Consider the following 25,511-nt stretch of genomic DNA (forward strand, 5'->3'; position numbering starts at 1 on the left):
TGGCTTTAGCCCCTTTTTGTTGAATAATGGGCCCTGTCAAAAATCAAAAATGCTTCAGGAATAGTTTGACAAGCACAACAACAAGTTTAAATTGTTGATTTGGGCTCCACATTCCCCAGATCTCAATCCAGTTAAGCACCTCTAATGTGTTGGACGGTCATGCCCCACTTAGCAGTTTACAGGGTTTAAACTATCAACTGCAAGCATCTTGGGGCGACCAAGGTACAACTGACATTTTTTATATAAGATGACCCCAACCTCTGATTCCACTCCTCGATGAGAAGCCACTCTTAAATGCCAACATTAAAAACCAACTGTAGTTCTTTGGCTTTTGTTTGGCATCTCTTTGTGGTATACTTTATGGTTTTGTAGTTTCATTTGTTCCTTTATTTGTATTGTAATTATTTCTAAAATAGTAATAGTAATATAGTATAACTATTTTTATCATATAAAAAGGGTAAAACGTTTCTAATAATAATAATAGTAATCGTGCTTTCTAAACAAAAGTACTCCTTTCAGATCACTTCCATTGTGATTACTTTAACTTTATTGTCCTTCAGTCAGTTAACTTGCACATTTCTTAACCCTAACCATAGGTTCAATAAATCCTTTAAATGTTGGTAAAACTCTAAAACAAATCACCAAAATGGTGGCTTACCTGACATTTTCTGCCTGATTTCTGTTCAACTCCCCTCTGATTTTTTTAATTACTTTTTTCACAAACGGATTTTAATACAAGAGTTTTATGAATCCTTTCATAAGAGGGAAAAATCAGCTATAGATTCTGTTTTGTTTTCGTACAGATAATTGCCCCCTGAGAAGCATTTGGCACTTAAAGATTATTATCCAAATATACAGTGCAATAAACTAAGCTGCAGCAGTAAACTCAACAGGCATTTAGTCCTTCTGGTCCTCATCAGCCCACTCCACTCCGCTTTTTACACCTCATACTGTAGAAAAGTTTATTTAATCTGCTTTATATTAAATTATATAAAACAATATCCAACTGTGTGTAGTTGTGATTGTGTTGTTTCATAATGTTTTTGACACATAACTGGTCCACAACTTTGCTAAATTTCTGGATCACCTTTATTAGCAAAATAAACATCACCGGTGCATTCTTACAGTCAGACATAAAACTTATATTAATTTACCTGTATTTGTATAAAGCCACCTTTTGAATAGAAAGAAAAGAGATGCAGGTAGAGGGGAGAATGACAGCAAAAATAAAATCAGAGAAGTAAAGGTGATGAAGCTGCATCGTTTGACTTGATATAGTTCATTTCTGCTAGTGAAAAAGATAATACAAAAAAAACTTTAGTTGACCATCACCATTCCCTATGAGGGAAGACTTTTACTAACACACAGGCTGGCTTTGGAGATCAACCTACAGAAAGCGTGCACATATAAAGGCATGTCCCCCATGGTAATTGGAAGTTTGTGTCCCAGGAGAGTTGAGGACAAATTTGAGAGAGTCGGAGGCAGGAGTTGGTTTGAATGATCTGGAGAGTTCAGAGTGCAAGCAGAGCTGTGGATTAATATACTTGAGTATTTTACTAAATGCAACAGGGTGAGTGTGCAGAGCCATAGAGATGGGTTGCAAGCGTGTCTTCAAACAATTTTGTTCTCCAGCAAGGCAATCCTCTTCGACATATTTTCTAGTGAGATTTAGTCAAGGACAGAAACAGAGAAAGACAGCCAATAAAAGAGATTCTAATCAGAGAGGCACCGATCAGAATTTTTGATCTCAGGTTTTTGCACAGCTTCAACCTCTCGTAACCGATTTCCGTTGAAATAACTAAGACATAAGAGAATCATTGAGTCATTAATTATTCTTAATAGGAGCAGAGGGGATGTCACCGCTATATAAGGGAGCAGTTTCTGTAAAACAGAGTTTTACTATTTTAAAACAAAGACAAAATGGTGTTCACATTTAAAACTGTCTTTAGTATCTTACATTAACAATGATTAGCACTATTAGCACAGGTAGCTTCATTTAAACAACAGTCCTCATGTGTATTTCCTTGAGACTGCCAATCCTTGCCTAAACTTTGACGTTTCCAACTAGCTGCCAAATCCACTATGGTTCATGACAAACAGATGCTGAATGTTCAAAAGGATAAAACAGCACATTTGCTGTGACATGGTTAGCCTTCCTGTTATTTGGTGAAAGTCTGCTCTCTCTTACACGCTCTTGCAGCCAGAATAAAACAGTAGACATGGCCTTACAGTTTCTTTCAAATAGTTTCTTACATCTCTGTGGCTCACTCCATAATGAAAATAGCTAACTTTGATTCTTCTTCCCCCAGTAACGGTTTCCACATTGCAGGATATTGCTGTTACCATGATCTAGTAGTGCTCATGTATATTCACTAACAGGAAAAAGACAAGACTTTTGAGTTTCTGGTCAACAGTCAATTTCTTGGTGCATCTCTACCACAAAAATCCCCCCCAATCTGCATAGCCTAAATTCCCTCACCATTTTTATTCACCATAAAGGATATATTTTTTGTTTAGTGCTTGTAGGGCATCCTCTACATTCTTCTGGAACTTTACGAGACTGTCGCACTCGCAAGGGTCTTCTTCTGTGGGAGTAAAGGATAAGATTACATATGACGTTTCCTGTAATATTGTTATTTGTTAAGTTTTCCTTTATTGGAAACTACTAACCAATACAGATGTTAATTTGTAGCTTCTTGGCGATCTGGCTCATAGCCTTAAAGTCAGCTGTGTAGAAGTAGTGCTCTGCAATTGGCTCAGAGGCAATCTGTTTCAGCTCACTCTCCAATGCATTGCCCACTCCAACAGCATACATCTTCAAACCTGTGAGGCACAAACACATTCTAGCATTATTATGTGCTTTACCTTTCTACAGTAATAGATTTAGAGAATTTCTTCATCTTCCCTCTTACCATAGTCCTTTGCCTTTTTAGCAGCTTCTCCGATATAGTCCTGGCTTCGTCCGTCAGTTAAAACAATGGCGACCTTTTGCACTCCAGGGCGGGCACCCCGAGCAAAGACACTTTTTACCGTTTGATCCAGAGCCATGCCTGTCATGGTTCCCCCCCCCATGTAGTCCATCTTTTTCACAGCCTCTTTCAGGTCTTTTTTGTTGTTGTATCGGCCCAGCATAAACTCCTGTGTGTTAATAGAAGCAGGATCTTGTAATAAGAGGGAAATGAATGGCTTGTTGTGGCAGCGCTGAAAGTAAAAACTGAATCTTACCGTTTTGACAGTGCTGGAGTACTGCACAAGACCAACATGAGTCTTGCTATCAGAGACATCCAGTTTGTCAATGATCTGGTTTATCCACTTCTTGACCAATTCAAAGTTCTCAGGTCGCACACTTTTTGAGCCATCAATCACAAATACTGTGTCTATTGCAGCATTTCTGCAAGCTGTTGATAGCAGAAAATACACAGAGTGGAAGATCTTAAATGAATTGCACAATTATTAAGCTGGCACAAATACGTTCAGACACACACACTCACCACTGCACGTGCGACCATCGTCCATTAGGATAAAGCCGTCTTTGCAGGCACACTTGTATGATCCTGGGGTGCTGATGCATACCTGCTGACAGTCATGATCCCCAGTGGCACACAGGTCTGACACTGTGTGTGTGTGCGTGCACACAGACCACATGTGCATGCAACACCATATGGAAAGGTGTAAACACACACACAGGGGTGGTTGGTTGGGGTTAGGAGATAAAAAATAACTACAGGTCCTTCTCAAAATATTAGCATATTGTGATAAAGTTCATTATTTTCCATAATGTCATGATGAAAATTTAACATTCATATATTTTAGATTCATTGCACACTAACTGAAATATTTCAGGTCTTTTATTGTCTTAATACGGATGATTTTGGCATACAGCTCATGAAAACCCATAGCGGCCTTTAGCTCATCCAGAGTGTTGGGTCTTGAGTCTCTCAACGTTCTCTTCACAATATCCCACAGATTCTCTATGGGGTTCAGGTCAGGAGAGTTGGCAGGCCAATTGAGCACAGTGATACCATGGTCAGTAAACCATTTACCAGTGGTTTTGGCACTGTGAGCAGGTGCCAGGTTGTGCTGAAAAATGAAATCTTCATCTCCATAAAGCTTTTCAGCAGATGGAAGCATGAAGTGCTCCAAAATCTCCTGATAGCTAGCTGCATTGACCCTGCCCTTGATAAAACACAGTGGACCAACACCAGCAGCTGACACGGCACCCCAGACCATCACTGACTGTGGGTACTTGACACTGGACTTCTGGCATTTTGGCATTTCCTTCTCCCCAGTCTTCCTCCAGACTCTGGCACCATGATTTCCGAATGACATGCAGAATTTGCTTTCATCCGAAAAAAGTACTTTGGAGTACTTTGGACCACTGAGCCACAGTCCAGTGCTGCTTCTCTGTAGCCCAGGTCAGGCGCTTCTGCCGCTGTTTCTGGTTCAAAAGTGGCTTGACCTGGGGAATGCGGCACCTGTAGCCCATTTCCTGCACACGCCTGTGCACGGTGGCTCTGGATATTTCTACTCCAGACTCAGTCCACTGCTTCCGCACGTCCCCCAAGGTCTGGAATTGGCCCTTCTCCACAATCTTCCTCAGGGTCCGGTCACCTCTTCTCGTTGTGCAGCGTTTTCTGCCACACTTTTTCCTTCCCACAGACTTCCCACTGAGGTGCCTTGATACAGCACTCTGGGAACAGCCTATTCGTACAGAAATTTCTTTGTGTGTCTTACCCTCTTGCTTGAGGGTATCAATAGTGGCCTTCTGGACAGCAGTCAGGTTGGCAGTCTTACCCATGATTGGGGTTTTGAGTGATGAACCAGGCTGGGAGTTTTAAAGGCCTCAGGAATCTTTTGCAGGTGTTTAGAGTTAACTCGTTGATTCAGATGATTAGGTTCATAGCTCGTTTAGAGACCCTTTTAATGATATGCTAATTTTGTGAGATAGGAATTTTGGGTTTTCATGAGCTGTATGCCAAAATCATCCGTATTAAGACAATAAAAGACCTGAAATATTTCAGTTGGTGTGCAATGAATCTAAAATATATGAATGTTACATTTTCATCATTACATTATGGAAAATAATGAACTTTATCACAATATGCTAATATTTTGAGAAGGACCTGTATGTCAGTATGAATTTCAGCAAGACTTTTAAAGATCCACTTTAACTTGCAGATCATCTCAGGCATTTAAAAGGGATATTAAATTTTTTGGCTTTTTTTCTTAAGGAATGTATTGACAGGTGTCCATAAGCAGTCAATGTCTTTACTGCTAGAGACATCAGAGTTCCTTCTAATAGATTCCCTGGAAATATGTTGCACTCATATCACGTTGCAACAAACTCTGGAACATTTTGCAAAATGAATGGTGTTGACTGTAAATAACTATCCAACGCAAAAGCGAGACTTTGATAAAGTCCTGGACAAAGCCTTTGCTTGAATGGGTTGAATCCATTTGTACCCATGTATTTAAATTTTTGTATATCTGGTTTTTTTTTTCTTTGTGGGTAAGAATTTTCATGAATTCTGCAAATAAATTATCATAATCTCTATATATGGGACATGCCATTTCACAACCACCCAGCCTTAAAAATTATATAAAATTGGCAGTTGTAAAAGCAGGTATGAATTTATGCATGGCTTGTAGTAAGTACATTTCTCAGACGGCAGCTTTACTGGTGGTTCCTAGAGTCTCTAGAAGTAGAATGGGAGGCAGATCCTTTAGTTATCAGGCTCCTCTCCTGTGGAACCAGCTCCCAGTTTTAGTCCGTGAGGCAGACACCCTGTCTACTTTTAAGGCTAGGCTTAAAACTTTCCTTTTTGATAAAGCTTATAGTTAGAGAGCCTTCCTCCCTCCCTGTTGGTTGGAGTAAGGGGGAGTCAGGTTTAGCCTAAACCAGCTCAGTTATGGTTGAGGTCCAAACACACCCTCCATTTCTGCTACCTGTATGACCCTTTCTCTTTTCCAATGGATATAATCAGTCTGACAGAGGGAGGTATCCCAATCCTTGTGGTTTTTAGTATAACAATGACCATCAGTGGGACCCTTTGTGAGGTGCCTTGAGATGACATTGTTGTAAATAAGCGCCATTTAACTAAATAATCTGAACTGAAACTATCTGTGTAGTTATGCTGCTATAGGCTTAGGCTGCTGGAGGACATAATGACCACTTTCACCCTCTTCGCTACATTCTCACACTACTCTCCGAATTTGCATTATTTGCTGTTATTTCAGCTTTTAACTTTGTTCTCTCTTTTCTCTTCCTAGAAGCTACACCTGGCCTGACTCTGTGTCTACCTGTGACACCTTTCTGGAGAGGGGCATCGTCCGAGCTTCTGCTGGCAACAACTTAATGCTCACCCTCTCCAGATGATCCACATGGCCCTGTCTTTTAGTGTTTAACCCTTTCTCTCTCCTAGACATGGCGATTGACTGAGCTTTTACTGTGACTAACTCTATGTGCTCTCTTTCAGACTCTAACCTTGAAAACTGGCTCAGAGTTTATCTGTTCTTTCTTTCTAGGTGAAACGACTAAAGGAGCTACATTCATTAACATTTACTTTTCCTTCCCATAGAAAGTACTCCTGAATCAGTGCTTCTTTGTTCTTTTTGTGTCTCTGCTCTGTTCTCTCAAACCCCCAGTCAGTCGTGGCAGATGGCCGCTCACACTGAGCCTGGTTCTGCTGGAGGTTTCTTCCTGTTAAAAGGGAGTTTTTCCTCTCCACTGTTGCTACATGCATGCTCAGTATGAGGGATTGCTGCAAAGTCAACGCCAGTGACTGTCCATTGTCTCTACATGCTCATCTGGGAGGAGTGAATGCTGCAAGTCACTGACTGGATACAATCTGCTGGGTTTCCTTAGATAGAAAAACTTTTTATCCAATTTGAATAAATAACTGAATCTGACTGCACTGTTCAATTGTTAGGATTAATTGGAATGTATGTACCTGACTGTTGTGAAGTGCCTTGAGACAACATGTGTTGTGAATTGGCGCTATATAAATAAAACTGAATTGAATTGAATACATTTTATTTATGTTGCACCATTCACAGATAAAAAGCATAAAGGCAGTATGAAACGTTGACTTTTCAGATAGAAACCGGAGGTCTTGTTACAAAATCAAAAAGGTTACTCCAGTCTGTGTGGACTTTCAGGAAAACATGGAAACCTTTTGGCTAAAGAAATAGGAATAAAATCTTCTGTTTCTCAAGTGTAGATGTTTGTAGGATTGTGTCCGACAATGCAAACATTTTCAGTTTGAGGAATTTTATCACCTTTCTTTCAACCACAGGAAAGGGAATTATAACTGGTAATAACTTAATAGAATATCACTCCAAATAAACCCAAGCAAATTCTTAAGAGAGTAATCTTTTGGGCCAAACAATGGCCAGACAGATTTTACCTACAACAGATAAGTTATTAACTGCTCATATGTACACCACACAACCCCCACTTAAAACAGAACAAACTATCCCTTTAATATGTGAAGGATTGTGCATGTTTTCAGTGGATCCTTAAAACAAACAGATGGAAAAGACTGACGCAGCATAACTTTTTTTATATGTTCTGCTAATTTTTTTAAGTTATACACATTTGTCCTAATAAGATGTAAAAGTGCTGTCATGCAGCTCTGCCCTTGGAAGAAACATCTGCAATAAGACGGGCTGCTGCACAGCGAGCAGCAGAAAGCCAAGAATACTATCGCAGACTGAGACCGCCGAAGGGCATCACTAATTCAGTTTTAATGATTGTCACTTATAAATCGGTAATTACAGATGGATCCGTCTCGCTTCTCAATTAGGAGAGAGTTCAGAGAGGAACAGGAGCAAATCTCCTTCCAAAAGATTGTTTCTGCCCTAATGTCCTCATGGACTGGGATTTTAAGGAGGTTTATATGAATGGATGAATTTCTCTTATCCATTATTTGAGTCTTGGTTGGGAGGCGCAGAGGACAAAAGAGAGGAAACAATAAATTGGAATAAAAGATGACAGTCCTGACATCTTACCCTCTGTTTAAAGGGGCCAGCAGAAACTTCACTGGGATGAAGACATGGATAATGACTGTCTAACTTCTCTTTTATTTATCCTTGACTAATGTCTCTTTACTGCTCCCTCTTACTGCATACATGGGTGACTCTCCCATCTTACCACAGAGGGCTTCCTGAAACTTCTTGGTGAGCTTCTCAATGACGCTGTAGCTCTCTACGTAGTCCACATGGTCATCCAGAGGCTCGCTGGCCATCTGCTTTAGAGTGGTCATGTCCACACGTCCGACACCAATGGCAAAAGTCTCAATGCCTGCATCACGTGCACGCTGAGCAACTTCCTTCACATTGTCCTGTGGACGGCCGTCTGTCACAATGATAGCAACCTGTGGAAGTAGATTTGTTTTGTATACAAGCTAAGCACCAGGGCTGGGGAACAATGTGAACTGGTTGTGTAAATGTTGTGTAATCTAAGTTGGACCTTGCTGACATCAGGAGATTTGGCTCGAGCTCCCTCAGCCTCACTGAAGGCCGCGTTCAGGGCGAACTGGATGGCCAACCCAGTCATCGTTCCAGTGGAAAGGGGCTCGATCTTGCTCACAGCCCTGACCAGAGCAGCTTTGGTACGATGAGTCTTCAAAGACACCTACAGAACCGCAATGACAACAAGCTCGGATAAGCGCGACATTTCCATTTAAAAAATCTTTCCTAATTTACTTATGACTTAATGGACATTTAATCATATGTTTTTTCTGCAAATTATGAAACAAGACTGTCCCGCAGCTGGCTTCTCCTTCAGCGGTGTGATAAAGAGATATTTCACAGTTTTTGGAATCTGGACAAGATCAGACCAGTTAAAAATATATCCTGGATTACATACAGATTGTTTTTCAAATCACAGTTTGTGATTAGTAAAACATTTGTTTGATTAAAATCCCAAATATATACATTTCAGTGCTAAACCAAATCAACAACTACGAGTCCAGTTTAAACTTTACGTCAATGAAATCCGGAAACTTTAACTTTTTTCCATACCCAATTTTCATTTGTCCAAACCCTTCCAGAGCTGGAAAATGGTAAAACCTAAAAACCCCAAAAGCAGTGAAATGTTTATCTGATCAGTGGGTTTGACAAAAACTATAGCAAAAAATAAAAACCCTCACCTAAATATATATCAGTGTAAAAAGCCCTTGATTTCTTCAGAAATTCAGATTTGGGTCTTTTATATAATAGAATAACAGTTAAAGTCTGGAAACTCAAATGTGTCGCCTTACTCATTTTTTCCATACTTGGTAAATAATCAAAATCCACACTATACCACCCTTTTCAAACCCAGGAACCCTAAGTTGTTGTTGTTAAGCTGTTTGGAACTGATCTCTACCTCGTTTTTGACACGGCTGGCGTAATTGACCACTCCAACTCGGGTAGCGTTGGGTCCAACGTTCAGTCCGTCGATGACGTTTTTCAGAAAAACCTTCACTTGCTCAAACTCTGAAGGGCGAACGCTACGACTGCTGTCTATGATGAAGACGAGGTCTGTGGGACGGGTTGTGCACAGACCTGGTGCTGCACATGGAAACAATCTGAATTATTTTTCATGTACTATATCTTAACATTTGTCAAATTTCTAAAAAAAAAAGATAGATAATGACAGTGTTTATCAATAAAGGGCCAATAGAGTAAAAAGGGTGGGGGATTGTGGGAGGAACCGAGAGGAGAAAGAAGGTAGTGAGAGTGGATGGGAGAGGGGATAGAGGCTGCTGAGATGTATATATGAGGAAATGGGTGGAAGCAGAGACATCTGTGCCTCAGAGATCACAGAGAAGCAAAGCGGGTGGCAGAGATGGAGAAAAATTGGGCAGAAAAAACCACTATGTGTATTTAATGTAAAAACTCAATAAATCATGTCTAAAGTAAAAAAAAAAAAAAAAGAAAACTGCAAAATGTAATCTACTTTTTGAGATTAAGAGTTGATTTTTAAAAACATCTAATAAAAAAACAAATCTGATTGATTTAGCTACAAATATTTAGCTAACAAATCTGTGTTAGTAAAAGTTTTAGCGTTAACAAATATTTAGGGCAGTTCAACAGCCAATATTTGTTCAGTCTGGATGGGTACTAATTGGGTCTGGGCTCAAAATGGGCTTCTGACATGGTGCCCATTTAGGTTGACAAAACACAGCCCATACCAGTGAAACCACAGTGAATGTGTGTCTTAACTAGGTCCCAGAAGGGTAGCAAGAAATCTGCTAATGATGCACAGCATATCTTGGATTGGGTCCCACTTTTTACCCCAAGTTGTCCAGCATCAAACCAGTACAGGCAATTAACATTCGACTATTGTATAACCAATAGACAATCCCTTCTAGAGCCAAAATCCTATCTACATGGACTCTATAAGTACATACTGGGTGGGTGTAAATTAAACACAACCATCCACTTCCACACTTAGTGTTCGCAGGTTTTCCACACTGTATTCCAAGCACCATAGATGACTTACCCAGGTCTCTATTTAAAATGAATATACACCAAAAGAAAATATGGAAACATTTAAATAGGGTTTCTGGAGGCTCTTAATCAGCCCATAAAAATTCTCAATTTAATAAAAAAAATACATTTTTAAATTGGCTTCCTGTTTGTTTATGCATTTACAAAGAAAATGTTCCCACTACTTGGTCATAAAATGTCTACATTTAACAAGGCTAAACTTGAATTCAGGGATTTTAATTCTCATCATATCTGTTACAAAGCTCCATACTGTAGTGGGGTGTCAAAGTTAGGCAGCCTAGGTGTGAAAGTAATGGAATTGTCACTTTAAATTAACTATTAACTTATATATTATTATATATATAAAATCAAGCTAGATTTGACTTGCTTAGGTATTTAAGCGATAAAATTTATAAAGCTATTAAGCTACCTTACTTACGTTTTTTCTTAATAATTCAAGTATTAAATTAATAATAATAATAATGGTCCTGTAAAGCTCTTAAATAGAAATTAGTGAAACCTGCAACAACCCTGATACTCATTTTACTTATTTTTTATGTGGTCATAATTAAATTTGACTTGTCTTTACTTGACAAGATTGTCAGATGCATGATAAAATGTTTTTTAATCTAGTTTCTACGTTGGTGAAAAACCTTCCAGTATGGCTAGTTAGCAAATATTTTGTAACCTTGGATAGTTAAAAAAAAAAGAAAAAGACTTTCATTTTATCTCACTTATGCAAAGATGTTTAAACTAAATTCTGTCTATGATTTAAATTATTGACTGATAATGTCTTGATAAAGAAAATGCCTGAAATCTTTGTAATTAGTCTTCTTTTAAGTCAACAGAGAGTAAAATCCAGTGTTAGATTCGATCCATAGAACATGGCTTCAGGGGTTTAAAGGTCATTCTTACCCATGCGCTGATCAAGGGTGGCCTGAGCTCCCATAAGGCCGAGCAGCAGCATCAGGAAAACCGGCACGGTGGGTGTCATGTTGACAGCTAAAGGCAGGGGGTCCGAGTACGGCCACAGACAGTCCAGCAGTGAGAAGCAGAAAGGAGACAGAGCGGGCTGGAGGACGTTCCAGGTGATGGGGACAGCCACAAAGTGAGACCAAGTGAGGCTGAGCTGCAGGTTATCAATGCAAGAGCTTCATACAGTCTCCCCAAAAACATCACCCCCCTCTCCCTCCACAGCTACAGTGTGGGTACATGTGTCTGTGGCAAAAGAAGGGAAATACCTGTCCGGGGAGGACCTAACTGGTGGGCAAGGAAACACAAACACACCTTGATATGGTTAGGATGTTCAGGTAAGTGTGTGTACAGTAGGAGCTGTGTGTGTGCATGTGTGTGAGTGTGTCTGGCTGGGGGTGCAGGAAGGACTGGGGGTTCGGTGCTGAGCACGAGCGCCAGTTCTGCAGCTTCAGGTTGGATTTGGCCAAAGCTCAAATAAACACCAACATGAATTCCTCTTTTCTCCCCATGTTCACTCAAACAGCAAACACACATTAGTGGGGCGGAAGTGAACGGGAGCCATCATACACAGCCTGCAGTGTTCCCACCGTTCTGCATGATGGGATGTGTGTGTAGGTTTCTGTTTAAATTCAAATGTACAAGCTATTTCCTGGCTGCTCGGTACAGTATGTAATAAGAGCCACTTTGTGAATTTTCCTTTCATTCGAAATATATTGAATGAACCTAATCATTATTTAAATCTGTTATACCCAAATCAAATCTCCCCCAAAATGTAAAGTCTTCCAGATAACTTAAAATGTAACTAATCAGGCTTTTCTTTGGGCCCTTCATTCACTTCTCCATCAGTCTCCTGTCTAGTATCAGGCGGGCAGAGGGCCCCAGCAGAGCAAACACACTATAAAAACACACTTTCATCAATAAACTCAAATACACTTCTTTAATCTTTCTAATCTTAAACAGAGACCCCTCTTTACCCTTCAGCATCCTGCTCCTCCCGACCCCCCTCTACCCTGCATTCCTCCGTACGCCCCCCCCCCCAACACACACACACACACACCCTGAACAAGCTGCAATTGAGGGAAGCAGGCTGTACAGTACAGTAACTACCTGGGCAGATTTTCTCCTGAAAGAGCAGCAGGGCTAACTGGAAATGGTACGTGTTAATCGTGGTGATGGGTTCAGGATGAAATAGGCAACATGTTTTTTTGGGACTTCATGTCATCTTTAAGAGGGAGTTTGTTTTTTATTTTATTTTTTTTGCCTTGAATGGGGTGGCACAGACGTCTATTTGTGCAAACGTAGTACAGAGGATAGGAAAAACATAAACACACACAAACACTGAGGTTATGTAATTTTGTCATCTTGGCAAAGTTAACTGAACCACATACAAGAGCACGCAACGAAAGAAGTTCTACCTCCATCTAACCGTATATTAGAAACAAAATTCAAATCTTTCAGTCAATTTTGATTCTTTTAAGCATTTCATATCCAAAGACCAATAAACTATTTAACATTTCATTGTATATTGAAGACATCAAGTAATCATTCAATAACAAAATGGTAATCTATTGGTCCTGTTCATCCATCTTCTTCCCAATTATGGTCATCATTCTGCTGGTGTTTGCAAAGTTTTTCCATTTCTTGTAAATAAGTCTACTCAGTTGCACATTTCTTCAGTTATTTTTAATAACTGCGCAGTATTTTGTTCTTGTGCTATAGGTCTGCTCTTACTGTACAGTATCTTATCCTTAATTTCTGTGTCTTTCAACCTGCCTGCCACTTTGCTGCTGGTACATCTGAATTTTCTTTCTTTCTGAAAAACATGAAAACCTTTGATATTTTGAAGATCTTCTATCATCCTTTGTTTCTGATTTTTACCTTCATGCTGTCCCGCATAGTAACCAGCTCTGTCCCAACCTCCCGCTGTTGTTGCACTTCTAAAGAAACCCAGCTTAGACCCCTCTAAGCCCGTTTCTAAATTACATTTTATTTCAAAAACCTTAGAAAAGGTTGTGGCGGACCTACGGACCTCTTTTGTGGAAGGACACATTTTGAATAAACACCTATCAATTTTTAGTGAAAATACATTCAACAGAAACTGCTTTGCTTTGTATCCAGTGAGATAATATAGGATGCGGACACTGGAGAATGTACTGGTTTAGTCTTCTTAGACCTTTAAGCAGCCTGCCAATCACACCATCTTAATTAACAGGCTGAATGGTTTGGTGAGGATCTCTGCTTGAAAAGGTCAGATCTTAGATTTCAGCCAGAAGCTTCAGGTTCTGTTTAAACTGCATCATGTCTGATATGTGGGGTACCCCAAGGCTCTATTTTGGATCCACTTATTTTTTGCTAAATATACGCCCCTTGACAGACAACGAAAGATCATTAATAAATGTCATTTCTCACTTTTATGCAGACAACATTCAGCTCATTCTTCAAAAGGTCTGAATTACTTGAGTACCTGAAAGAAATTACAAACTGGTTAAAAAATAGCTCCTTTCAATTAAACTCTGAACAGACCAAGTATCTTTACGTGTTGTATCCTCTCTACATTACTGAATTATTAAAGCCACATACTCCAACTCAAGCACTCAAATCTTCTAGTAGTTGTAGTTTTTTCCTTTTTAATCCTGATTTCATTTTTGTGTTGTCTTTGTGAAGCACACTTTGTGTTTTGTGTCTGTGAAAGGTGCTATATAAGTGACATTGATTTACTTACTTGCTTACTACATACCGCTGGTGAAAAAGTGTACAAATCCATCCATTCTCTGACCCATTGTCTTTACCCGATCACTGTGCAAGACACGGCATCCACCCAGTACAGGTCATCAGTTCATCACAGGGTAGATGTAAAAATCTCTAAATGTTTATAGCTGCATAATCTCACACTGAAAAAAATGTAGAATAATCCAATCTTTAATTTAAGTAGAGTTATTCTCAGAGTTTAGAATAAGTTATTGTTGCAAGTCACAAGTAAGTCTCAAGTCTTTCCAGCCAAGTCTTTAGTCAAGTCCCATGTAAAAGGCAAAGTCCTGAACTTTAATTTCAAGTCTTATTTGGCCAAATATGTTTTTTAATCTGAATAATAATTTTTGAGACATTTAAAGGTGTTTCTGATTGCCAGAACAACCTGCAGGTTGAAGTAAACTTCAAAATCATGTGAAAATCTGTGCCGATGTTGGTGTTTACAGTAAAAATTAACCAAAACAAACAAAACGTTCAGTACATTTAGAAAACAATCCACAATAATAAAATCATGTTAACCAGCTGCAACAGTACAAACCTGCTTTAACATTATATGAGTAACATCAGATTATTAAAGTAACAACTCAAATTATTCACACAAAAGTATAAAAATGTAAGTACATCAAGTACATATAATAAAACATGATTATGGTGCTGCTATCTGCCAGCTTGGATGTACTGACTGGTTTGTGATTCAGACATGTAAACCTGTGACTTTCCAGGCTCCATGAATAAATTATCGAGCACACAGAAAAACGTAGATATTAAGCTATCATTAAACATACATTAGATCCTTTTATCAGATTAAAAGACATAAAGAAGTTGGATGTTGTTAGTTTTCAGCCCACATGTTTTCATAACTCATCTTGTAGTCTTTGTAAACAAATGAAATTATATATTTTTTTCTGTTGTGTTCTGGGAATTATGAGTATTTACTAATAACTGGCTGGAAATAAATAAATTTAATTTGAACGGATTCAAGAAATGCATAGGTGACAGTAAAATACAGATTATAGATTAAAAATGTATTTTTGGAAAAATAAATAATGTTTTAGCATAATAATGTCATTAACCTAACTATAATGCAGAAGCATTGCATTTGTAACATATTAATTTAACTTAAATTATATAGACAAATAACACATTTTCTGGGGGCCCACCTGCTTGACATGAAGGAGGGGATTTTGTTTTTTTTAGGAAAAACATATTTTCACCAGAGAAGTCAAGTCCAATATCTTTAATGAAATCATCAAGTTGGGCCTAAAGTCATTAAATGTGTCACTCGAGTCTGACTTGATTCTAAGTCACATGTCTTGAGTCCACACCTCTGGCTATTTAATAAAGGAATAACAAATCCTCGTACTCGTCGTCTTCAGTGGAATAAGAAATCCATTTTAAGGAATAACTGTTTTAACAAAGAATCACTCGGGTCACTAAATCTCCAAAAGATTTATTTTACGGTTTTTGCACGCATTTTACCAGGCATTCTTAAAGTATTAAATCCTTCCATTTATGTAAAAACATTTGTGTTCACCTTCACTGTTCTTCCTTTTATGGATTTTAATATTAAACTTGATTTGGTAGTCAGAGAGAAATAACACATAATGACTTAGGATCCTCTGAATAAGCAGTTTAGTTTTATTATGGTCATCTTGACCATTAAACAGCGCTTCAGTGTATCAAATAAGATACCAACTTCAGCATCTTTAGGCAGCAACAGTGTACGGCCATATTTGCTCACGGTGGTTACATTGTGCACAACACTGCCTGCTCCCCATTAACCGGACATTCTAACAAGCAATAGAAAACTCATCCTTGTGCAACAATATAACTTTTTAAAAAAATACTCCAAGCGCTTGTGCTGCTCTTTGACATAATTGCTCCCTGAGTTATGAGACATGTTGCCCACAGCAAAAACTTGCTACATGGAAAATCCTCATCCTGCTTATTATCAGTTTACAATTAATTTGGACTCATCTGTGAAGGCACCGATAATATTGAATACATGTAAGTTTTGGAGCGACATTTGTCGCATTCCAGAAAACATTTATTTCATGTGAAGGACGTATTTCATCAAGTCAGAAACAGACCACATCCTGCACGTATGACGGCACATCTCTAGGGTAAAAGCACCTGGCAGTATCCAGACCGTTACAATAGAAAATGCAACACATGAGATTCTGTTCTGAAGGCTAACTGGTTAGATTAGATTTTATTAAGTGGTATAAAGGGGGCTAAATCAAACACATATCACACTTTCGTAGATAAAATAAAAATAAAATAGCCACCCTTTGCTTTGATGACTGCTTTGCTCTCTTGGCTTTCTCTCCATGAGCTTCATAAGGTGGTCACCTGAAGTAGTTTTTCAGTCTGGAAAGAACTTCCCAGAGGTTCACTGAGAGACGGCAACGATTAATATTCCAGTCATCACAGCAAAGGGCGACTACTTTAAGGAATCCAAAATATAAAACATATTTAAAGTTCTTTTAACAATTTTTTGTTTGCTACATAAGTGCATATGTGTTCATTTACTGTTTTAATGCTTTCAGTGAAAATCTATGTACAATGTAAATAGTCATGAACATAAAGAAAACCATTAAATGAGAAAGGGGTTCTAAAACTTCTTACCGGTAGTGTATCTTTCTCTGCTATTTTTAAATGTGTGGCTGGCATCAAAATCAAACAGAAAAAATCTGTATTTTCTATTGTGATGGTTTATGATTATTTTTTGCAATTGTTACTTCTCTTTTGCTTACTTGTTGCTAAACAGGTTCACATTTTTGAACACTTTGTATCAAAAGGAATGATCAGGAGCGTCTGTAAAAAGCAGTTTTCAACTCTTCCCACAGAGTCTCAATTGGATTCAGGTCCTCGACCTTGACTGGAACATTCTAACATAAGAATGCTATCTAACAGGTTTCCGTCCCAGATTGACGTGTATTTAGCTCCATATGTCTTTCTATCAATTCTGGCCATCTTCCCTGTCCATGCTGAGGAAAAGAATATCTACAGCATAATGCTGCCACCACCTTGTTTGGCCATGGAGATGGTTTGTTTTCCATATAGGCAAAAAGTTCAATTTTGGTGTCATCGGATCAGGGCACCTTTCCCCTACATGGCTTGCGGCAAATTGCGATTGGAATGTCTTATGTGTTTACAGTGCTGTTCTTCTAGCCGCTGTTTCTATACAGGTCCTTCTCAAAAAATTAGCATATTGTGATAAAGTTCATTATTTTCTATGATGTAATGATGAAAATTTAACATTCATATATTTTAGATTCATTGCACACTAACTGAAATATTTCAGGTCTTTTATTGTCTTAATACGGATGATTGTGGCATACAGCTCATGAAAACCCAAAATTCCTATCTCACAAAATTAGCATATTTCATCCGACCAATAAAAGAAAAGTGTTTTTAATACAAAAAACGTCAACCTTCAAATAATCATGTACAGTTATGCACTCAATACTTGGTCGGGAATCCTTTTGCAGAAATGACTGCTTCAATGCGGCGTGGCATGGAGGCAATCAGCCTGTGGCACTGCTGAGGTCTTATGGAGGCCCAGGATGCTTCGATAGCGGCCTTTAGCTCATCCAGAGTGTTGGGTCTTGAGTCTCTCAACGTTCTCTTCACAATATCCCACAGATTCTCTATGGGGTTTAGGTCAGGAGAGTTGGCAGGCCAATTGAGCACAGTGATACCATGGTCAGTAAACCATTTACCAGTGGTTTTGGCACTGTGAGCAGGTGCCAGGTCGTGCTGAAAAATGAAATCTTCATCTCCATAAAGCTTTTCAGCAGATGGAAGCATGAAGTGCTCCAAAATCTCCTGATAGCTAGCTGCATTGACCCTGCCCTTGATAAAACACAGTGGACCAACACCAGCAGCTGACACGGCACCCCAGACCATCACTGACTGTGGGTACTTGACACTGGACTTCTGGCATTTTGGCATTTCCTTCTCCCCAGTCTTCCTCCAGACTCTGGCACCTTGATTTCTGAATGACATGCAGAATTTGCTTTCATCCAAAAAAAGTACTTTGGACCACTGAGCAACAGTCCAGTGCTGCTTTTCTGTAGCCCAGGTCTGGGGAATGCGGCACCTGTAGCCCATTTCCTGCACACGCCTGTGCACGGTGGCTCTGGATGTTTCTACTCCAGACTCAGTCCACTGCTTCTGCAGGTCCCCCAAGGTCTGGAATCGGCCCTTCTCCACAATCTTCCTCAGGGTCCGGTCACCTCTTCTCGTTGTGCAGCGTTTTCTGCCACACTTTTTCCTTCCCACAGACTTCCCACTGAGGTGCCTTGATACAGCACTCTGGGAACAGCCTATTCGTTCAGAAATTTCTTTCTTTGTCTTACCCTCTTGCTTGAGGGTGTCAATAGTGGCCTTCTGGACAGCAGTCAGGTCGGCAGTCTTACCCATGATTGGGGTTTTGAGTGATGAACCAGGCTGGGAGTTTTAAAGGCCTCAGGAATCTTTTGCAGGTGTTTAGAGTTAACTCGTTGATTCAGATGATTAGGTTCATAGCTCGTTTAGAGACCCTTTTAATGATATGCTAATTTTGTGAGATAGGAATTTTGGGTTTTCATGAGCTGTATGCCAAAATCATTAGTATTAAGACAATAAAAGACCTGAAATATTTCAGTTAGTGTGCAATGAATCTAAAATATATGAATGTTAAATTTTCATCATGACATTATGGAAAATAATTAACTTTATCACAATATGCTACTTTTTTGAGAAGGACCTTTAAAGGACAGATTTGTGGAATGTCCAATTAATTTTTAGAGAATCCCCCAGTTTCTGAGGGCCTGAGCTGACAGCCAGGTTTTCCCAGGTTTTAACTTTTTTCATACTCTTTACATTTTCAGTTAAGGCATTGAACAGTGCTCCACAAGGTGTTCAAAGGTTGGAATATTGTTTTGCCATCCAAATCTGCTAACATTTTATCCCAGACCTGTCTGCAATGATGTTGTTTCCCAGTTAGGAAGGCAAATAGTTACACTGGCTTTTATTTAGGGGTATTAGAGTAATAGTGGTACAAATGCACTTTTCAGATTTTTAATTGTAGAAAACATTGAAAACTTGTCATCTTTTACCCCTTCATATAAATGTGCTACTTTGTGTTGTTTTACAATCTAAAATTCCAATAAAATACATTGAGGTTTATGGTTGTAAAGTGACCAAATGTCATTAAATTCAAGTAAAGCTCTGCAAAATTATTTAGAAACCAATCATTTCTGGAATTAAATATTGTCCCACCTGTTTATTTACCTTTATTCAGCATACATATTTGGCATATTTGCTGTTTGTTTTTCATGAGAAAGGTAAAGTTCCTGTAAGCCCTCATTTCTCTGCCAAGGCAAACCACTTTGGTCACTTCGATTTCAGAAAATATTCATCACAATAGTTCTGCTAGTTTGAGTACGAGTGGAAACCAGCGCAAAGCAAATAGCTCCATCACAGTCTCGATGTGTGGCATCAAACATTTTTATCCACAGCAAAACTTTTATATTTGCCATCAACAAGCTGAGGTGATATATTTAATGTGCTGTTTGTCTTTATTTTTAAATTTATCAAAGTTTTTGTTTCTTTATTCAGCAACCACCTCTTTGCTTTCAATCTGTTATATTAATACATTTTATCCACTATTTGATTTAACCGACTGGGCCCAGGTTTTCTTTTTACCTTGGTTGGTCAGGCCGTGTGCCGTACAAACCGTTAGAGTTTGGAAAGACTGGGAGGATTTCATGTTTTTGACCACAGCCATAAATATTGAAACAAGTTGCCTTTCTTCAAATCTCAGAATACTGAGCAAATATTGACATGGTGGGGAGCGGGTTGGACCAAATCTTCCCATACCTGTGCTCCCACACACTCACACATCCTCAAAGAGAGCTGCACTATGAGCTCCCTTTGTTCATACGAAGGAAGTCCTGGAAAAATTAATTACATGAAGCTCGCCTCAGTCACATGACACATGAAAATGAAGCAGCTTGAGACGGCGCACACCAAAAGAAGACATGCAGTGTGTCAGACTTCACCTTGAAGTAAAATAAGATTCTGAGTGAAAACCTGGCTGCAGAACGTTTGAACAGAGCTCTCACTCTTATTCCTGAAGAGAAACGGTGTGTGTGTGTGCGTATCTGTACAGGAGACATTTTTATGTGTGAATTTGCATGTTTTTGCTGCTCCTCCACAGCCAACTATAACAGCTCTGCAGCCAGCTTGCAAGAGTAGAGAGATTCATTTAAAACCCAAATACAGCCCTTACATAACCAACAGTTCTGTTCATCCCCAGAACACCCCTGTTCCACCAACGCACTCTCTCTCCCATGCCTCCTGGCAGAGTCCACCCATCGTCCTCCTTTCCTTCCTTAGCAACAGCTCATCCCAGCTCTCCTCCCTTGTGCCAAGGCTAACTCACTGCCTTTGCTCCCGCTATCTCCCTTTCTCCTTTATGGTCCTTACCACCACATCTTCCTCCTCCTCCTCAAACAGTCCCTTCTCTTTCTTCCAATATCATCTAAGCTCCGTGTTATTGCAGAGCTATGAACACAGAATATTAAGTGGAGCTACAACAAGAAACTTTTTGTTGTTCTTGCACTGCTGAGAGAAAAACTGCCATGCAATTCCCCAAATGTTTTGTTTTATTCCAGTCTAAGGGAAAAATTATTTCAGTTGTTTCAGAGGCAGAGATTCATACTGGGATTTGGTTTCCACATGCTCCTGTTACTGCCTTGCATATTAAGATTAAACAGAGCGGAAAGTGCAGTTAGTGTGTAAACACAGCAGATGGTAACACAGATTAAGGATCAGGCCTGTATATCTATGATTGTCTGGGATGGCTCTGTTGTAAAGACAGCTTCGTCCATATTTTATTGCATGGGCTTAGCGATTGTCACATATCCACCAACTTCTCTCTAGTCGGGAGATGCCTCAGAAACACCTTGCTAATACTTAAGGGTCTTTGCACATGACTAAACAGTGCCCACTGGTGGGGTTTGGTTGTAGTCAGCATGAAGCTGGGTGCTGCTGAGAGATTTAATCAATGCAATTATCCTATTTTTCACATATTTGTGATTTTCTACTAGACAATTATATCTCAATAAATCATCAAAAAGCTTATTTATTCAAGTAATCAAAACCTTGAAACTAATATTATACAGATGTATTTGACACACTGATACACTTTAAGCATTTCTTTCTGTTGAGGCTTACAACTAATAAAAATACTAAATTCAGTTTCTCTGAAAATTAGAATATTACATGAGACCGATTGTAAAAAAAGGTATTTTTAATAGAGATTACTTGTTTGAGGTTCTTTTTGCATGAATTACTGTGAAATGTGGTGCAGCATGGAGGTCATCAGGCTGTCGCTCTGCTGAGGTGTTAAGAAAGCCCAGGTGGCTTCAATTTTGGTCTATAGCTCATCTGCATTGTGAGTTCTGGTGTTTCATTCTCCTCTTGACAATAATCCACAGGGTCTCTATGGGGTTTCAGGTCAGGCCAGTTTACTGGTAGATGACCTAGCTGACTTTGGACACAGTGGACCACCACCAGCAGATGTCATGGCTTCACTTACTGTGGAAACTTCACTTTGGACCTCAAGCAACTTGGATTCTGTGCCTAATCACTCTTCTTCCAGACTCAAGGTCCTTGAGTTCCAAAAAGGACTTTGGACAATTGAGCAACAGCTCAGTCTTTTTCCTGCTTAGCCCAGGTAAGACGCTTCTGACACCATTTCTGCTTTAGGAATGGGTTTACACAAGCACTATGACAGTTATCGCCCATGTGCTGAATACAGCTGTATGAGGTGGCTCAAGAACCTCCAGCCACTGTCTATGTCTAGTGAACCTCCTTCAAAGTCTTGAATGGGATTTGTTCCACAATCCTCAAAGCTGGGGTTATCTATGTTGTTTGTGAACCACTCAACTTACCTTAATATGCTTGGAAACAAAGAACCAGCTTCTTCAGTAGTCCCCTTTTGTGGAGTAACTTCTTTTCTGCTTGACAACTGTAAGGTCAGCTGTCTTGTCCATGATTGCGTAAGCCATATTTATATTAAAGATCCTTTCTTACTGGCCTCATGTAGAATTCTAATTACCTGTGTTTTTTAGTTCTTAAATATTATAGTTACTGAAATATTGTTTTTAATCAAAACTAATTTCTTCACTGCTAAGTTTCCTTGACTTTACACACCCAGGATTAATGAACATCCAAGGATGATGTCCGTGTGATGGACCATAATATTGGATAAGACTGTTTATTTAAACTGACGTGCAAGACTAGACGGTGAAGCGTGTGATGGGTTAGGATGAAGGCTGAGGGATAAGCTTATATGTCAAAATGTTTTCAAAATATGTACAATGGACACTGACAAAAAATGTTTTTAATTATTAAAAACCTGAGTTAGTAACTGTTGGTCTCTACTTGCTGTTGACAAACAGCAGCTTGTGCTGTGCTGGCAAAGGACGAGGTATCTGTAGTGTCTGGCACCTGAATGTTGGCAGTAAATACTTTGGGTGGGGTCAAACATTTTATGAGGGTTCCTAACAGACTGGTATCCTGAAATATCCAGGTGGCAGCCACGATAAAGGCTAGTTAAACATTAAATGTTTCAGAAGGAACATTCAGCACTTTTTAAAGGCAACAGTAAACACTGGCCAACCTTTTTTTAAGCCGTTTACTTGACTGGAATCTGCACAGTTCTGAACAGGGGAGTGGCAGCCTAGTGGTTAGAGAGCAAGACCAGTGGCCCATAAATGCTCCCCAATTGCCGCAGAATGGCAGCCCATTGCTCCCTAAGGGATGAGTTAGAGGATAATTTCTACATTGTGAGATCAATAATGTCTAAATCTTTATCATCAAACAAGAACAGCTGAGAACTAATATTATAAGTGGTTTCTCCAAAATAGCACATTTATTGACTAAGGCACTATCAAAATCATGCCACAGCTACATGAAAAGCATATTTAGTACTTAAAGAACCCTATGGATGTTATGACCAACAGCTAACGTGTTTCAGAAACAGGCACCAGTTTCTGGCAACAAGATACTTCAGCCCCATTCCCAAAATCTCAAGTTCTCAAATAATTTTTGGTTTGTGTGCTGCAGACAAGAGATTTTCAATCAAATTCAAGTCAGGTGACTATGATGGCCACACTCTTTCAAGACCTTATTTGAAATCAAGCCTTGGGTTGAGATATGTTTGAGATCACTGTCCAGCTGAAAGGCCTGATATCCAAGCTTCAGCTTACTTATAGACAGCAGGAAATTTTCTCCCAAGTTTTGCTGTTACATGACCGAATCCATCTTGCTCTCCAGACACAGCAGGTTTCCTGCCCCAGAGCATCACTGAGCCACCACCATACTTCCCTGTAGGTATGGTGTTTTAGTGTATGCTTCAATCTTATTTGTCCAAACCCAACAATGGTCCACAAGGCCAAGAAGTTCGACTTTTGATTCATAGCTCCACAGAACCGATTTTGGTTTATTGAGTGGCTTGGAGAAGATTTTTCTTGTGCTTTTGAACCAGTGCTGGTGTACCTCTTGGATTTCAGACAGGGAGCCCTTTAATGTTTAGTTATTAAGGTAACTGAAACCTCAGTAACTGCTGCCAGCAAGTATTGCTGAAGGGCTTATGCAGTGGGACTGCCTTTGATAGTTTCATGTATCCATTGTTCCTTTAAATTTATGACCTCTACCCCCCAACTGTATCTCTAGGATTATTAATGGCCATTGCTGGCCTTTTGTCTCATTTATGCTAGGAAATAATCTCTTCCCTGAGCTATTTGATTATTCTTTTGACTTTGCCATATTTCTAACATGTAATTAAATCTGCAGTTATTTAAGGTGTTCTATCTCAGGCATCACTGACTGAACTAATGAAGCCTTTTAATTGTTTGCATCAGTTGTGCCTGAAAGCAAACCTTGTTTGCAAATGGTTGCTCTTATGAAGTTTTCTATTCATAGAGGTGGACTCATTTTAAAACTGCAGCAGTCATTAAAAATAGGATAGTGTTGAATTTGGATAAAATATTGTGATGACATAAATGGAGCAAACACAAATTTCCTAAAATTTGGTTCTAAGATTATTTTAACTGCTGGTGTGTAATTTGTTTATTGCATAATAGTAATAATTCTAGGTGCAATTGTGGTCTAATAGCTTGGTGGAGGAAGTTGTTCTAGCCTAAGGGAAAGTATTTTTGTAGATGATGTATGATTTCACAGCAAAATATTTTAAATTACTACAGAACTCTGATGACCCCAGCTGGTCAAAACACACCCCTTCAATTAAGGAACAGCCCAGCAGAGACTGCAATTACTGAGCATAGCTTCTTTTAGCTGTTTTAAACAATGTGATGACATGCTGCATCTCAGCGTGGTGCTCCAGTAGAAATATGGCAGGCAAAAAGGTCCAGAAGAGGAAAAGGGGGGATAGGTGAAAGGGACATGGGTGTATCCCTACTCTCTGTCCAGGATATGTTAGAGATGTTACAGAAACAGGTCTCTGAACAATGTCACACTCCCTTCACAGTGTGCATTAACTTTTTGAATTACTACCGAACCCTCAAACAGCTACACATCCTTCGGCCTCAGGCTGTGTGGAGCCTTATATTTTTATCTCAAATAATTGTTCTTTCTAAGCAGTTACACATCCCAAAGAAACACTCTTGTATTGTTGCATATGGTCACTGTAATCATTCAATTTATCCATAAGTGTTTCTATGTATGCCGTCGTGATTTATGTGTAATCACTACATTTTAGTCCAGACCTCACTGAAATACAAAGATCGTATCCAGTGGGTTAAAGGCATCAGCTTTAACATTTGGGACATTTGCAACCAGCACACAAGTGAACTACATTTTCCAATTGAGTAGATTGTCACTAGGCCATCATCATTTATTTGAATAATTTAATTACTTGAATTAAATTACTTAATTTTCTTCAATCACTTTGCCCAACTCCATAGATTATGCGGATTTTTAACTAAGTGTACTGCACGTCTCACCTCTTAGTTTAAATCTTCCTAAAATTACAAAAACAAAACTACATAAGTTTTTTCTTTTGCATTTTCTTACACCTTTCTTTCTTGTGCGTTTATTTCTCATGTCCTTTGTTATGTTCTTACCAGGGTGTCATTGTCTGTGATGCTCAAGATAAAATAAGAAAACGTGTGCATGCTTGCTCATGTTTACAGGTTAAGAACCAAATTGTTTGCTGATGGTCCAAAACAAAACTGTCTTGGCATGAACATTTGTTAGCAACTCTGATCTAAAAGCAAGTTAGAAAAGTAAAATAA

At 39.1% G+C, this 25,511-nt stretch overlaps 1 protein-coding gene across 2 annotated transcripts; it reads right to left on the minus strand.

The window, feature by feature from the left end:
* Nucleotides 1–1,071: 1,071 nt before the first annotated feature.
* On the minus strand, nt 1,072–11,681 carry matn1 (matrilin 1). Of its 2 annotated transcripts, XM_047382901.1 has the most exons (10): nt 11,392–11,679; nt 9,371–9,555; nt 8,471–8,635; nt 8,153–8,375; nt 3,492–3,614; nt 3,226–3,398; nt 2,913–3,138; nt 2,671–2,823; nt 2,505–2,585; nt 1,072–1,661 (listed from the first exon to the last, which is right to left on the minus strand). In XM_047382901.1, the coding sequence occupies exons 1-10, from the start codon at nt 11,468–11,470 to the stop codon at nt 1,612–1,614; spliced, it is 1,458 nt and encodes a 485-aa protein (XP_047238857.1). In that variant the 5' UTR covers nt 11,471–11,679; the 3' UTR covers nt 1,072–1,611. The 2 variants fall into 2 exon arrangements, with proteins under 2 accessions (XP_047238857.1, XP_047238858.1); XM_047382902.1 differs by lacking the exon at nt 3,492–3,614 and having other exon boundaries at nt 11,392–11,681.
* Nucleotides 11,682–25,511: the final 13,830 nt, after the last annotated feature.

The sequence above is a fragment of the Girardinichthys multiradiatus genome, chromosome 13, assembly GCF_021462225.1.
Source record: "Girardinichthys multiradiatus isolate DD_20200921_A chromosome 13, DD_fGirMul_XY1, whole genome shotgun sequence".
NCBI classification, from domain to species: domain Eukaryota; kingdom Metazoa; phylum Chordata; class Actinopteri; order Cyprinodontiformes; family Goodeidae; genus Girardinichthys; species Girardinichthys multiradiatus.

Bases quoted from the DNA above. Each gene is read 5' to 3' on its own strand.
- matn1 (XM_047382901.1), bottom strand. From the start codon at position 11,470: ATGACACCCACCGTGCCGGTTTTCCTGATGCTGCTGCTCGGCCTTATG. The intron at 9,556-11,391 runs GTAAGAATGACC...TTCCATGTGCAG, and splicing joins CACCCTTGATCAGCGCATGG to CACCAGGTCTGTGCACAACC. The intron at 8,376-8,470 runs GTCCAACTTAGA...CTACTTCCACAG, and splicing joins AATCTCCTGATGTCAGCAAG to GTTGCTATCATTGTGACAGA.